This window comes from Carcharodon carcharias, chromosome 2 (genome assembly GCF_017639515.1).
Source record: "Carcharodon carcharias isolate sCarCar2 chromosome 2, sCarCar2.pri, whole genome shotgun sequence".
NCBI lineage: Eukaryota > Metazoa > Chordata > Chondrichthyes > Lamniformes > Lamnidae > Carcharodon > Carcharodon carcharias.
In genome coordinates, this window is record NC_054468.1 from 42,612,345 (window position 1) to 42,628,477 (window position 16,133).

Sequence of the window (16,133 nt, forward strand, 5' to 3'; positions counted from 1 at the left end):
GTCGTTGACAGGGCCCTCAACCGTGTCCAGCCCATCTCCCGCGCATCCGCCCTTACGCCTTCTCCTCCCTCCCAGAAACATGATAGGGTCCCCCTTGTCCTCACTTATCACCCCACCAGCCTGTGCCTTCAAAGGATCTCCTCCGCCATTTCTGCCAACTCCAGCATGATGCCACTACCAAACACATCTTCCCTTCAGCCCCACTGGCAGCATTCCATAGGGATCGTTCCCTCTGGGACGCCCTGGTCCACTCCTCCATCACCCCTACTCCTCAACCCCCACCTATGGCACCTCCCCATGCCCATGCAAAAGATGCAACACCTGCCCCTTCACTTCCTCTCTCCTCACTGTCCAAGGGCCCAAACACTCCTTTCAAGTGAAGCAGCATTTCACTTGCATTTCCCCCAACTTAGTCTACTGCATTCATTGCTCCCAATGTGGTCTCCTCTACATTGGAGACACCAAACATAAACTGGGCGACTGCTTTGCAGAACACCTGCAGTCTATCTGCAAGAAAGACCCAAACCTCCCTGTCGCTTGCCATTTTAACGCTCCACCTTGCTCTCTTGCCCCCATGTCTGTCCTTGGCTTACTGCGTTGTTCCAGTGAAGCCCAATGCAAACTGGAGGAACAGCACCTCATCTTCCGACTAGGCACTTTATAGCCTTCCGGACTGAATATTGAGTTCAACAATTTTAGATCTTGACCTCCCTCCTCCATCCCCACCCCCTTTGTTTCTTCCCCCTTCCTTTTGTTTTTTTCCCAATAATTTATATAGATTTTTCTTTTCCCACCTATTTCCATTATTTTTAAATCTTCTATGCCCCCCACCCCCACTAGAGCTATACCTTGAGTGCCCTACCGTCCATTCGTAATTAGCACATTTGTTTAGATAATATCACCAACTTCAGCACCTGTATTCTTTTGTCTGTGACATCTTTTGATTATCTGCAGTTCTGCTGAAGGGTCATGAGGACTCGAAACGTCAACTTCTCCGCCCATGCTGCCAGACCTGCTGAGTTTTTCCAGGTAATTCTGTTTTTGTTTTGCAAAAGTTACAGCCTTGTTCAATAAAGAGTGGAAGCATAAACCCAGCATTACAGACCAGTCAGTTTAACCTCACTGGTGAGGAAAGGTTTTAGAAATGATATTCCGGGACAAAGTTAACATTCTCTTGGACAAGTGTAGATTAATTAAGGAAAACCAGCATGGATTTGTTGAAGGCAAATTATGTTTAACTAACTTAATTAAGTTTTTGATGAGGTAATAGAGGATTGATGTCATTTATATGGACTTACAAAAAGCATTTAATGAAGTGCCACATATTGGCTTGCTGGCAAAGTTGAAATCTGTGAAATGAAAGGGAAGGTGGCATCGCAATTAGCCAAATGACAGGAAACAGAAAATAGCGGTGAGCTGTTGTTTTCTCAGACGGGAGGACGGTATGCAGTCAGGATCCCCAGGGGTCAATTCCAAGACTACTGCTTTTCTTGACATATATACAGTTCACATCCTTCCTTTCTCTCATTGTCACCTCTAGATCCATTTATCTCTTGACTGTTTCATTCTTTTTCCATTTTTTCTGGAAAACATAGTATGATCTTGCTGTAATCCAAATGGATTTGAAATTGTATCCTTGGTGCTTCTTTTTAAAATACTGGATTTGTTTAGCTTGTGGACCAACGATTTGAGCCATGAGTCAGGACCAGCTTTACTAATTTTTCTGAGGGAGGTTTACAGGTGCTCTCTCAAAGATATATGGTAAGTAATTAAATCATATCAATCATGTTTCCATTAAGATCGATCCCTTATCCAGTAAGTTTAGATCTTGGGAAGTTCCGTTATATGTCAGTAGGCAGGAATTACCCTATTCACTAACCACTGTGGATCTTCCATTACGACATCACCACCGTACACCATGTCCAGCGTGTAATAAATTCAATAGAGTAAGTTGAGACGGAGTTTAGTAAATGGGACAGAGGTTGTGAAATAGTTCTAATATTTGGATATAAAAAGTGAGATGAAAAATAAAAATTCTAAGCAGTTAGCTGCAAGAGAATCAGTAGTACCTTGAGAGGTAATGAGGAATATAGAAAATGGAAACAGTTTTCACTTTCTTAGTTGGTAAAAGAAGCAACCATGAACCTATAGCTCATGACCGGGACATTTTATTATCATAGAAAAGTTTAAAAAAAAACCAAGCTTTGGTACCATAGCAAACAACATAACTGGCAGGAAAAATGTCTAAGAATGATTTGGATACAACAGCATTTGTGATGTGTACATATTTGTCAATAAACCTTTGCATTAAAGTTCACAACACTTTTACCATTGGAACTCCAATTGGATTACAGCAGGATCATATAAATTTAAATAGCAGCTATTCTTTTCCAGAAAAACACAATGAGATAGAACCAAGAAATAAACAGATTGAGAGGTGACAATGAGAGGAAGCATAAGAAGCATTAGGGGGAGGCGATGGCGTAGTGGTAGTACTGGACTAGTAATCCAGAGACCCAGGGCAATGCTCCTGCCATGGCAGATGGTGGAATTTGAATTGAATAAAAATCTTGAATCAAAAGTCTGATGGTGAAACCATTGTCAAAGGAAATCTTTCGTCTTTATCTGGTCTGGCCTACATGTGACTCCAGACCCACAGCCATGTGTGGTTGACTCTTAAAATGCCCTCTGAAGTCCCACCTTCACAGACTGCTACAAGGTCACAGAAAAAAAAAGGAATGAAACTAGACGGACCACCTGGCATCGACCTAGATACCAGAAATGACAACATCCACCTGTAAAGTCCTCCTTACTAATACCTGGGGGCTAGTACCAAAATTGGGAGAGCTGTCTCAGACTAGTCAAGAATTATACCTAACAGATAATTTCCCAGACTCCGCTATCACCATCCCTAGGTATGTCCTGTCCCACTGGCAGGACAGACCCAGCAGAGGTGGCGGCAGAGTGGTATACTGTCAGGAGGGAGTTGCCCTGCGAGTCCTCAACATTGACTCCGGACCCCATGGAGTCTCATGGCATCAGGTCAAACATAGGCAAGGAAACTTCCTGCTGATAACCACATATCGCCCTCCCTCAGCTGATGAATCAGTGCTCCTCCATGTTGAACACCGCTTGGAGGAAGCACTGAGGGTGGCAAGGGTGCAGAATGTACTCTGGGTGGGGGACTTCAATGTCCATCACCAAGAGTGACTTGGTAGCACCACTACTGACCGAGCCCTAAATGACATAGCTGCTAGACTGGGTCTGCAGTAGGTGGTGAGGGAACCAACAAGAGGGAAAAACATACTTGACCTCATCCTCACCAACCTGCTTGCCTAGAGTGACCACCACGTAATCTGGAGACGAAGTCCCACCTTCACATTGAGGATACCCTCTATCCGTGCTCTACCACCATGCTAAATGGGATAGATTTTGAACAAATCTAGCAACTTAAGACTGGGCATCCATGAGACGCTGTGGACCATCAACAACAGAATTGTACTAGAACACAATCTGTAACCTCATGGCCCGGCATATCCCCCACTCTGCCATTGCCATCAAGCCAGGGGATCAACCCTGGTTCAGTGATGAGTGCAGGAGGGTATGCCAGGAGCAGCACTGGGCATACCTAAAGATGAGTTGTCAACCTGGTAAGCTATAACAGGGCTACTCGCATGCCAAACAGCATAAGCAGCAAGTGATAGACAGAGCTAAGCAATCCCACAACCAACGGATCCGATCTAAGCTCTGCAGTCCTGCCACATCCAGTCGTGAATGGTGGTGGACAATTAAACAACTAGCTGGAGGAAGAGGCTCCACAAATATCCTCATCCTCAATGGTGGAGCCCAGCACATCAGTGCAAAAGATAAAGCTTTTGCTACAATATTCAGCCAAGAGTGCTGAGTGGATGATCCATCTTGGCCTCTTCCTGACGTCCCCTGCATCACAGATGTCAGTCTTCAGCCAATTCGATTTACTCCACGTGATATCAAGAAACGGCTGAAGGCACTGGATACTGCAAAGGCTATGGGCCCTGACAATGTTGTGGCAATAGTACTGAAGACTTTGTGCTCCAGATCTTGCCGTGCCTCTAGCCAAGCTGTTCCAGTACAGATACAACACTGGCATCTACCCAGCTATGTGGAAAATTGCCCAGGTATGCCCTGTACGCAAAGCAGGACAAATCCAACCTGGCCAATTACCGCCCCATCATTCCACTCTCCATCATCAGTAAAGTAATGGAATGGCTTATCAATGCTATGAAGCGGCACTTGCTTAGCAATAACCTGATCACTGTTGTCCATTTGGGTTCTGCCAGGGCCATTCAGCTCCTGACCTTTTTACAGCCTTGTTTCAAACCTGGACAAAAGAGCTGAACTCCCGAGGTGAGGTGAGAGTGACTGCCCTTGACGTCAAGGCCACATTTCACTGAGTATGGCATCAAGGAGACCTAGCAAAACTGGCATCAATGGGAATCGGAGGGAAAACTCTCCGCTGGTTGGAGTCATACCCAGCAGAGGGGAAAATAGTTGTGGTTGTTGTAGGTTAGTCATCTCAGTCACCACAGGAGTTCCTCAGGGTAGTGTCATCTGCCCAGCCATCTTCAGCAGCTTCATCAATGACCTTCCTTCCATCAAATGTTCAGAAGTGGGGATGTTTGCACAATGTTTAGTGCCATTCATGACGCCTCAGATGCTGAAGCTGTCCATGTCCAAATGCAGCAAGACCTGGACCAGGCTTGGTCTGACAAATGGCAAGTAACATTCGCACTACACAATCGATAGGCAATGACTATCTCCAACAAGCCAGAATCCAACCATCACCACTTGATGTTTAATGGCATTATGATCACTGAATCTCCCATTATCAACACCTTGGGGGTTACTGTTACTCAGCAATTGAACTGGACTAGCTACATAAATACTATGGCTACAAGAGCAGGTCAGGTTAGGAATTGAGCGAAGAGTAACCCACCTCCTGACTCCCCAAAGCTTCTCCATCAGCTACAATGCACAAGTCAGGAGTGTGAACAATACTCCCTATTTGTCTGGATGAGTGCAGCTCCCACGACACTCAAGAAGCTTGACACCATCCAGGGCAAAGCAGCCCACTTGATTGGCACCCCATCCACAACATTCACCCCCTCCACCACCAAAAGACAGTAGCAGCAGTGTGTACCATCTACAAGATGCACTGTAGGAATTCACAAAGGCTCCTTCAACATCACCTTCCAAACCTATGACCACTACTATCTGGAAGGACAAGAGCAGCAGATAGATTGGAACACCACCACCTGGAAGTTCTCCTCCAAGTCACTCACCATCTTGACTTTGAAATATATCGCTGTTCTTTCACTGTCGCTGGGTCAAAATCCTGGAACTCCCTTCCTAACAGCACTGTGGGTGTACCTACAACACATGGACTGCAGCAGTTCACCACCTTCTCAAGGGTAATTAAGGATGGACAATAAATTATGGCCCAGCCAGCAAAGCTCACATCCCATGAATGAATTGAAAAAACCTAACAGCAAGAGAGAACAATTGGTAGACAAAGACAGAATGGGAGTTTCAGGAATTTATGTACAATTTGTTTTACTCTTTCAGCAAGCGGTGGTGAGAGAGATCAACTGTTCAGCTGCAAATAGTTTTGAGCCATTAAATGTAATAACTCCTTTGATAGAAATTAATGCAAAGTTGTTTCTTATGTAGGACCCTTAGTGATTTTAAATTTATCTTCACTTTCTCTTGTGTGTTGGTTATGTTCTATTACAGGTGATCCCAATGCTCCCAAGACTTCTCTGTGAAGAACTCTGTAGCTTGAACCCAATGCAGGACAAGCTAACATTTTCTGTCATTTGGAAGTTGACTCCACAAGGAAAGGTACAGCTTTTACCATTTTTAAAATATCAATCCAAAGGGGGCTTTGAGTCTGAATGTTGAGACAATGCTCTGGGCCTAGCAGTACTTTGAGGGAGGGTTCCCACAGTTTATGACTATGAGTGTTGCGATCCCCACAGAGACTGATAACTTAAGATTTTTGAATTTCCAGTGACTGACTGAAAGGATCAGCTAACAAGATTTCATATTTTAGGACTTTCGCTAACAAAAAAAGCTAAAAGCAAAAATAACTAAGCACTATATGTAGACAACTTTTACTCTGAACTACAGAAAGATTTCCCCATGTGATTTTTAACACAACTAACAATCTTATGCCATATACTTTATGCTGTCCCTTATGTGGACACTTTATGCTCAAATCCAGTCCAAAGCTATTCTCAGCTCCCTTCAGCTTGCTTCTTTTCTCCTTTTCCAGCCAGGTAACTTATAATCCCAGAATTGACTTTCACTCTGAGGATTTCATTAGAGATTCCTTCCCTCTCACCAAGTTAGGTGAATCTTCCTTTAAGCCTCCTTTAAATCCTCTCAAACTTGGCCTGTTCAATCTGAAGGTGAGCTCCCACCTGTGTTCTGCATGCAGAACAAGAGAGTCAGCATTTTCTCTGCTTAAGGTGCAGGACTGGCTGCCTGTATCTCCTGCTCTCTGCCTCTCAGATGGCTGCAGATTGCCTTGTGACAGAGCTTCAGGGTAATGAAAGAAACCCTCTAACCTCAGACAATGGCTTTGTGGACTTTTCTCTTCCCAAACTTTATTTCCATGGCAACAAAAAAAAATCACTTGGGCCTTGGATCCAAGTAGAAATGCTAATTAGTTTTCCTCTAGAATCCCAACTCCATTCTATCTTGGAATTAAACAGACAGCTCAGAGTATAACTGTCCATAAAATCTGACATTCCTAACACCTCCCTGTGTGACTCGGAGACTAACAGTCTACCTGCAAACAGTACAGCTGCTGTCTCCATTGTCTACAGGTGTAAGCATCTTGCACCACCTTCCCAGTAATTCAACCTGGGCCCCACTGTCCCCATTGCAACTAAGCCACCCAGACTTGTTGTTGGGCAGAATTCAGAGCAGGTCACATGACTCCACTTCATTGACACATCTTCAAAATTGTAGAGAGTTGCAAAATGTAACCATCTTATAAACTTTGTATTCATCATAAGGGAGATTTTTTTTCCTCCTTAGGAAGCTTAATTTTCCATTAATCATTTTTGCAGCTTATTGCTGATTATAATTAGAACAGCACAATGCCTCAGAGAAATAGTGTACAAAAGGTTTAAAAAACATCCAACTTCCCATTTGCAGCAATTTTGTCCATTGCCCAGAGCTGTTTGCATACTTTTAATTTCTTCCTTTCAACTATTTTCAGTATCGGAATTTTTCTGCTTTAGACATGATTTCATGTGTCAAGATTCTGGCCTACCTTGAAAATATAGTCACCGGACCCAGTCAGCCTACCCAGCTGCCCTGGCAGCTTGGAGGCTGGTTGATCCCTGGTTAGTGTGTGCAGCCGTCCTGGGAGATTAGAGGCTGGTTGAAAACTGGCTAGCGGGCGCTCATCCTACATTGAGTTGAAGGGCTGTTGGTGTTGATTGCTAGCTCTTCAGCTGCTAGTGGTGGGAAGCAGTAATCCCAGGTTGGGCCTTATGAGCCATGATATTGTTCCTGACTCCTCCATATTGAAAGTTTGTGCATCACCACATTATTGCTGTGTGTGATTGTGAAAATCCAGTGAAGACTCCGGCTGAGCTCGGTTTCAAGCTTACTGGGGAAAAATTGAATTAAGTCAACACAACTGCTGTATAAGTTTTTGAATTCCTAATATCCCAGAAGACCCACCCTGAATGATCAATTCGGCCTTAAGTGTGTAGGAATGATGTGCAGAATTGTAACTAAACTGTTGATCAAGAAACTGAAGTAGCTGACTTCAAGATTCTGTTGTTAAAAACAGAAATGAAAAAATGCAAAACTCTACTGAAGGTAGCATGTCATTTACAAAATCAAGCACAACTAAAATAAACTGCGGCTTCTTGTTCGGGTTCTGATTTTTTTCTGAAATGTCATTCATCTTCCTCATTTCTTTTCATATATCCTCCGCACTTGTGCCCTGGGTGAGGAGCTGGGGTATGAAACATGCTGGTGGGCAGAGAAGACCAAGATTACAACCAGGAAACTATAGGCCAGTTAGCTTGACATCTGTTGTGGGGAAGGTAATTGGGAAGAGTGAGCATGGTTTTGTGAAAGGGAAATCATGTTTAACCAATTTATTGGAGTTCTTTGAAGGACTAACATGAGCTGAGGATAAAGTGGAGCCTGTAGACATGCTGTACTTGGCTTTAAAGAATGTCATTGATGAGGTGCCACGTTCTAAGGTTATTGCGGAAAATAAAAGCTCATTGTAGCAGGTAACATATTAGCATGGATGGAAGACTGGCTGGCAGAAATGGAGTGTATGTATAAATGGGTCTTTTTCTGATTGGCAGGATGTGATGAGTGGAGTCCCATAGGGGTCTGCATTGGGGCTTCAACTTTTTAACAATTTATATCAATGACTTAGATGAGAGGTGTAAAGGCATGGCAAATTTGCAGATGACACAAAGATAAGTAAGTTGTGAAGAGGACATGAGGTTGCAGAAAGATATAGATAAGTTGAGTGAGTGGGCAAAAATCCGGCAGATGGAGTATAATGTGGGAAAATGTGAAGTTGTTCACTTTGGCAAGAAGAATAAAAAAGCAGCGTATTAATTTAGTGGAGAATGACTGCAAAATTGAGAGGTGCAGAGGGATCTAGGTGTTCTAGTGCACGAGTCACGAAAAGTTAGCGTGGATGTACAGCAAACAATAAAGAAGGCTAATGGAATGCTATCTTTTATTACAAGAAGAATAGGATGTAAAAAGGCAGGATGTTATGCTTCATTTGTATAGGTAATAAATTCTCTTTATGTACTCAATTGATTCCTCTTATTTTAAAGAACTTGATTAGATCACCCCTCAATCTCCTCAACTCAAGGGAATATATGCCATTGTTATATGTTCTCATCATTCTGATGAATTTGCACTGCACCCCCTCCAACTTTTCCTTCTTGTTGTGCAAAGTCCAGAACTAGACATAGAATTTCCAAAGGCTTATGACCATGGCTCTATAACAGTTGAAGCTCTTCTTTGCTTCCTTTTTGTACCTATCCACTAGCCTTTAGTGATTTAACTAGACAGCTAAATCTGTTTGCTCTTCCAGTGTCTAGTATTTTACCATAAATATTTTGATTTGCCTTTCCAGAATGGATGAATGCCATTTGCCACAGTTTCTTACTTGCTTAATCTACTTATATTGCTTTATAACTTCCTGCTCTCCCATCTGTACAATTTCTTTCACCCTAGTCCTAAATCTCTTATTCTGAGACTGTGACCTCTTACCTAGAATCCCCAGCCAGAAGAAACATTTGTCTCAGCATCCCCCCCTGTCAAACCTCTGAAGAAACCTATATATTTCAACGAGATTATCTCTCATTCATCTAAACTCAACTCCAGGGAATGTAGGCGAAGTCCACCAAATCTACTGGATATAGCAGCATGGTGGCTATGTTACTGGACTAGTAATCCAGAGAACTGAATAATGATCCAGAATCATGAATTCAAATCCCACAATGGGATGTGGGGAATTTAAACTCAGTCAGTTAAATAAATCTGACAAAAAAGCTAGAATCAGACTTTTCACCATGCAACCAAAGGATTCTTGTTAAAAATCTACCTGGTTCACTATTGTCCTTTAGGGAAGGAAATCTGCTGTCTTTACCTAATTTGGTGATCATATGACTCCAGAGCCACAGCAATGTGGTTGACTCTTAACTGCCCCAGAGGTGGCAGCACAGTACGCAGTCAGGAGGGAGTGACTCTGGACTCCATGAAGTCTCATGGCATCAGCTCAAAGGATAAAGAAAGCTGCTGATTACTACCTAAAATTCTCCAGCAGTTGATGAATCATTGCTGCTCCATGTTGAACACCACTTGGAGGAAGCACTGAGGGTAACAAGGGCACAGAATTTACTGTAGGTCAGGGACTTCCATGCCATCAAGAACGGCTCAGTACTACCATTACTGACTGAGCCCTGAACGAACTAGCAGCCCCCATGAAATCTCATGGCATCAGGTCAAACATGGGAAAGGAAACTTCCTACTGAATAACACCAACCGCACCCCCTCAACTGATGACTCAATACTCCTCCATGTTGAACACCAATTGGAGGAAGCACTGAGGTTGGCAGGGGTGCAACATGTACTCAGGATGGGGGACTTAAATGTCCATCATCAGGAGTGATTTGGTAGCACCACAACTGACCGAGCCCTAAAGGACATAGTTGCTACATAGGGTCTGCGACAGGTGGTAAGGGAACCAGCTGGTAAAAACCTACTTGACCTCATCCTCACCAATCTGCCATGGATGCATCTATGACAGTACTGGTAGGAGTGACCACCGCACAGTTCTCGTGGAGATAAAGTCTTAGCTTCACGTTGAGGAAACCCTCCATTGTGTTGTGTGACACTACCACCATACTAAAAGGGATAGATTTCAAATAGATCTAGCTCAAAACTGGGCATCCATGAGGCGCTGTGGACCATTAGCAGCAGAACTGTACTCAACCACAGACTGTAACCTCATGCCTGGCATATCCCCCACTCCACCACAACTATCAAGCTGGGGGTTGATCAACCCTGGTTCAATGAAGAGAGCAGGAGATCATGCCAGGAACAACACCAAGCATACCTAAAAATGAGGTGTCAACCTGGTGAACCTACAGCACAATGACTTGCATGTCAAACAGCAGAAGCAGCATGCAATAGACAGAGGTAAGTGGTCGGATATAAGCTCTGCAGTCCTGCCACATCCAGTCGTGAATGGTGTTCAACAATTAAACTAGCAGGAGGTTCCATAAATATCCCATCCGCAATAATGGGGGAGCCAGCACATCAGTGCAAAAGGCAAGGCTGAAACATTTGCAACAATCTTCAATCAGAAGTGATGAGTGGATGATCCATCTCAGCCTCCTCCTGAGCTCTCGAGCATCACAGATGCCAGTCTTGAGACAATGTGTTGAAGGCACTGGATGCTGCAAAGGCTATGGGCCCTGACGACATTCTGGCAGTAGTACTGAAGATTTGTGCTGCAGAACTAGCTGCATCCCTAACCAAGCTGTTTCTGTACAACTGAAACACTGGCATCCGTCTGGCGATGTGGGAAGTGGTCCAGGTATGTGCTATTCACAAAAAGCAGGACAAATCATCAGCAAAGTGATGAAAAGTGTCATCAGTGCTATAAGCAGCATTTACTGAGCAATAGCCTGCTCACTAACGCTCAGTTTGGGTTCTACCAGGGCCACGGCTCCTGACTTTATTCAAGCCTTGGTCCAAACATAGGCAAAAGAGCTGAACTCCAAGATGTAAGTTGAGTGATTGCCCTTGACATCAAGGCAGCATTTGACCAAGGGTGGCATCAAGGAGCTCTAGCCAACTGAAGCCAATGGGAATCTAGGGGAAAACTCTCCACTGTTTGGAATCATACCTCACACAAAGGTTGTGGTTGTTGGAGGTCTATCACCTCAGTCCTGGGACATCGCTGCAGGAGTTCAGGGCAGTGAAGTAGGCCCAACCATCTTCAGCTGCTTCATCAATGACCTTCCCTCCGTCATAAGGTCAGAAGTGGGGATGTCCACTGATGATTGTGCAATGTTCAGCACCATTCATGATTCCTCAGCAGTCCCTGTAAATATGCAGCAAGACCAGGACAATATTCAGGCTTGGACTGATAAGTGGCAAGTATCATTCACGCAACACAAGTGCCAGGCAATGACCATCTCCAAAAGAGAATCTGATCATCTCCCAATGGCATTGCCATCATTGAACCCCCCACTATCAATATCTTGGGGTTCTTGACCAGAAATCTAACTGGATCAACCATTTAACTACTGTGGCTACCAGAGGTCAGAGGCTAGGAGTTCTCTGGAGTGTAACTCCAGATGTGGTGCCTTGTGATGCCTCAAAATCTGTCCACCATCTACAAGGCACAAGTCAGAAGGGTGATCCACTATTCTCCACTTGCCTGAATGAGTGCAGCTCCAACAATACTCAAGAAGCTTGACTCCATCCAGGACAAAGCAGCCCACTTGATTGACACCTCATCCACCAGAATAAATATTCACTCCCTTTGCTGATGCTCAGTGGCAGCAATGTGTACCATCTACAAGATGCACTGCAGCAACTCACCTAGGCTCCTGCGACAGCACCCTCCAAACCCACGACCTCAATCACCTATGAGGTGAAGGGAAGCAGATGCATTGAAACACCACCCCCTACAAGTTCCCCTCCAATCACACACCATCCTGACTTATTATTCATCCATGGGATGTGGGCGTCGCTAGCTAGACCAGCACTTATTACCCATCCCTAATTGCTCTTGTTCAGAGGGCATTTTAAAAGTCACCCACATTGCTGTGGGTCGGAAGGCACATGTAGGCCGGATTGGATAAGGACAGCAGATTTCCTTCCCTAAAGGACATTAGTGAACCAGGTGGGTTTTTAATGACAATCGGCAATGATTTCATGGTTATCGTTAGACTTTAAGTTCAACGTTTTTTTTGTGAATTCAAATTCCACCATCTGCCATGGTGGGATTCCAACCTGGGTTGCCAGAGCATTAAGCTGGGTTTCTGGATTGCCAGTCTAGTGACAATACCACTACCTCCCCTGACATGGAACTGTATCGCTGTTCTTTCACTGTTGTTGGGTCAAAATCCTGGAACTCCCTTCCTAACAGCACTGTGGGTGGTCCTACAACACTGACTGCAGTGGTTCAAGATGACATCATCACCACCTCAAGGACAATTAGAGCAAGAAATGCTTGCCTAGCCAGTGGCACCCACCTCCCATGAAAAGACAAAAAAAAATCCCACATGTCAGTACCAAAGGCAAAGTTCAAGCATTTGAAACTATTGATAATCAGAACTGTCAAGTGCACAGTCCATCTTGGCCTCTTCCTGAGGTCCCCAGTCTCATGGATGCTGGTCATCAACCAATTGATTCACTTCACCTGATATGAAGAAATGTCTGAGCAGTGGGTGGACTGACAATATTCTGGTTGTAGTGCTGAAGTCTTAAAGTCCAAAAAAAAAAAGCCAACCTGTTCCAGTGTTGGCAGAACACTGGCATCTAATCAAATCTAACCAGTTACTGTCCACACTCAAATCAGTAGTGTGATGGATGGGGTTGTGGACAGTGCGATCACATGGTATTTATTCACTGATAACCTGCTCACTGGGTTTGGGTTCTGCCAGGACCTTCATTACAACCTTGGTCTGAGCATGGACAGAGATGAATTTCAGAGCTGCCATGAGTGTGATTGTCCTTGACATAAAGGCAACATTTGACTGACTGTACCATCAAGGAGCCTGAGTAAAATTGAAGTCAATGAGAATCAGGGAAAACTCTCAACTGGCTGGAGACATATCTGACAGCAGAAAATAGCTGTGATTGTTGGAGGCCAATCATTTGAACCCCAGGACATTGAAGATGGTTGGACCTAGAACCCTGAGGAATTCTTGCATCAGCTACTTGAACAATGACCTTCCCTCTATCATAAGGTCAGAAGTGGTGATGTTCACAACTCTTGATTAACAAAGGGGGTGAAAGGTTATCAGGGGTGGGCAGGAATGTGGAGTTTAGGTTACATTCACATCAGCCATGATGTTATTGAATGGCGGAGCAGGCTGGAAGGGTTGGGTGGCCTACTCTTCCTAATCCATATGGATGTCCTCAGATAATGAAGCAGTCCATGCCCACGTGCAGCAAGACCTGGACAATATAAGTCTTATAAGTGACAATTTATATTGGATGAAGGGATCAAATGTTTGCTTGCTATATTTGCTGATGGAATACCCTCCACTTGTCTGGATGAGTGCAGCTCCAGCAACACACTCAGCAGAATCCAGGACAAAGCAGCCCTCTTGACTGGCACCCTATCCAGCATCTTAAACATTCACTGCAAACACCATCTGTACACCCTGGCTGCAGAGCATACCATTTAAGGAATGCATTGCAACTTCAGGCTTCCTCAACAGCATCTTCTAAACCTGCAGCCTTCTATCACCTAGAAGCACAGGGGCAGCAGGTGCACAGGAACATGACGACCTACAAATTTCCCTTCATGTTATACAAACCTGACTTGGAACTACAATGCTGTTTCTATGTTGTTACTGGATCAAGATTTGCGATCTCCCTATCTAAATAGGACTATGGGTGAATCAAACCCCACAAACTGCAGGATGCAAGAAGGTGGCTTACCACCATTTTCTCAAGGGCAGGTCAGGATCAGCACCAAATGCCACTGATGCCCATATTCCAGGAATGAATTAAAAATAAATAACCTCATAGGACAATCCCTTTCTTCCTGTATTCAATCTAGTGAACCTCCACTGCACACCCTTAGGTAAGGGAACCAATACAGTACTGTTCCCCAGGTGTTGGCTCACCAAGGTCCTATGCAATTGCAGTAAGACATTTCTTCAGTTATATGGTGATATTCCCAATGAAATGGATATGCTGAATAATTACTTTGCATCAGTATTTACAGTAGAGGAATAGGTTAGCAAATTCCAAGGGAACTAATTTTGGATTGGGGCAGGGACTCCCAAAATGAACAAACAAAATAACACTAATGGAGAATAATGGCACTTAAGAATGCAAAGCCATGGGACCAGAGTTTTAAAGGAACAGGTGATAACATTGCAGGCAAGATAATCTTCCAAAATTCTTTTATTCGGGAACTATTCTTTAGATTGGAATATTGTGCATGTCAATCCGTTATTTAAGAAAGAGACAGTGAAACTAGGGAATTTTACAGCAGTTTGCCTAACACTTGTTTTCAGCAAATTGCTTGAATCTGTAATAACTGAACACCTTAAAATTTTCATCTGGGCAGGGAGAGCCTGCATGGATTTGTAATGGGTGGGTCATGCAGAACTAGATTGAATTTTTTGATGAGATGATTTAAGTAGTGGACAGAGGCATGTCAATGAATGTTTAAGTATATGGTGTTTCAGAAAGCATTTATGAAAGACTTTATCAAAAGATGGTCAGCTAAAGTTAAAACCCAAGGAATTGAAGGCAAATTATTGACCTGGTTAGGAAATTGGCTTGAGCAGGAAACAGTAAGGATAATGGGCAAGTACTCTAATTGACAGGATATGATTAGTGGTATCCCACAAGGACCTGAGTTAGGGCCTCAACAATTCACTGTACTTATAAATGACTTAAATGATGGGTTAGAAAGCCACATATGCAAATTTGCTGATGACGCAAATATAGACAGTATTGCAAGCAGTGTAAATGGCGTAAATAAAATAGTTAAAGTAATGGGTAGAGCTCTAGCACAGATTTCAATGTGGATAAATGCGATGACATCCACTTTGGACCTCAAAAGAATAGAATTGGGAAGTTTTTAAATGGCGAAAAACTAGAAACAGTGGACGCCCAAAGAGACTTGGAAGGTAGGGGTAGGGGGAATCCAGGCACACAGGTCATTAAAATGTTTTTTTTAAACAGGTACAGAAAATAATCAAAACTGCTAATGGAATATTAGTTTGAAATCTAGGGGACTAGAGTATAAGGATGCAGAAAAAGTTCTTCAGCTATAAAAAGTCTTTGCTGGACCACACCTGGAATACTATGAGGAGTTCTGGGCACCACACCTTGGAAACAAGTGAAGAGGATACTCAGATCTCTTACTTCTTCTATGCTGTGTGAACTCAACAGTATTACAATAATGCAGATCTTCCTTGAGGCTTTTCCCTGCCTGATTGATGCATTGTAGCGACTAAGCTGAAAAATATAAGTCTTTTTCTTCAGAGATTCCATCTCATTAAGGAGGCTTCAAACCAATTCATATCCAACAACCTGCTCTGAAAACTCTGCTCACATTGACAGCTGAGACAATCCACAGCATTATAAAACAAACATTCTAAATAGAACAACCCACAGCATTCTAAAAATAGTCAATTTACCCTAAATCCCATGTTAAGACATCCTTTAAAAATTCCAGGATCTGGATCTGCGACTTTGCTAACCAGTTCTTCCTTGGGCCATACCCTGTCTGTCTACCAAGTTTCATTGAAATCTGGCCATTAGTTTGAGATATGTTGTTTACAGACAAAGGGACTAATAGGAGTGAAAATATTATCTCTGCTTCC

At 43.5% G+C, this 16,133-nt stretch overlaps 1 protein-coding gene across 2 annotated transcripts in view; it reads left to right on the top strand.

Annotated features, from left to right (window-relative positions):
* Positions 1-16,133, top strand: part of dis3l2 (DIS3 like 3'-5' exoribonuclease 2) — a 289,427-nt gene that overhangs the window by 135,737 nt on the left and 137,557 nt on the right. For both annotated transcript variants that reach the window (XM_041176034.1, XM_041176033.1), the window contains one exon: positions 5,773-5,880. In XM_041176034.1, coding sequence (XP_041031968.1) covers positions 5,773-5,880 — 108 coding nt within the window. The remainder of the gene's footprint in view (positions 1-5,772; positions 5,881-16,133) is intronic.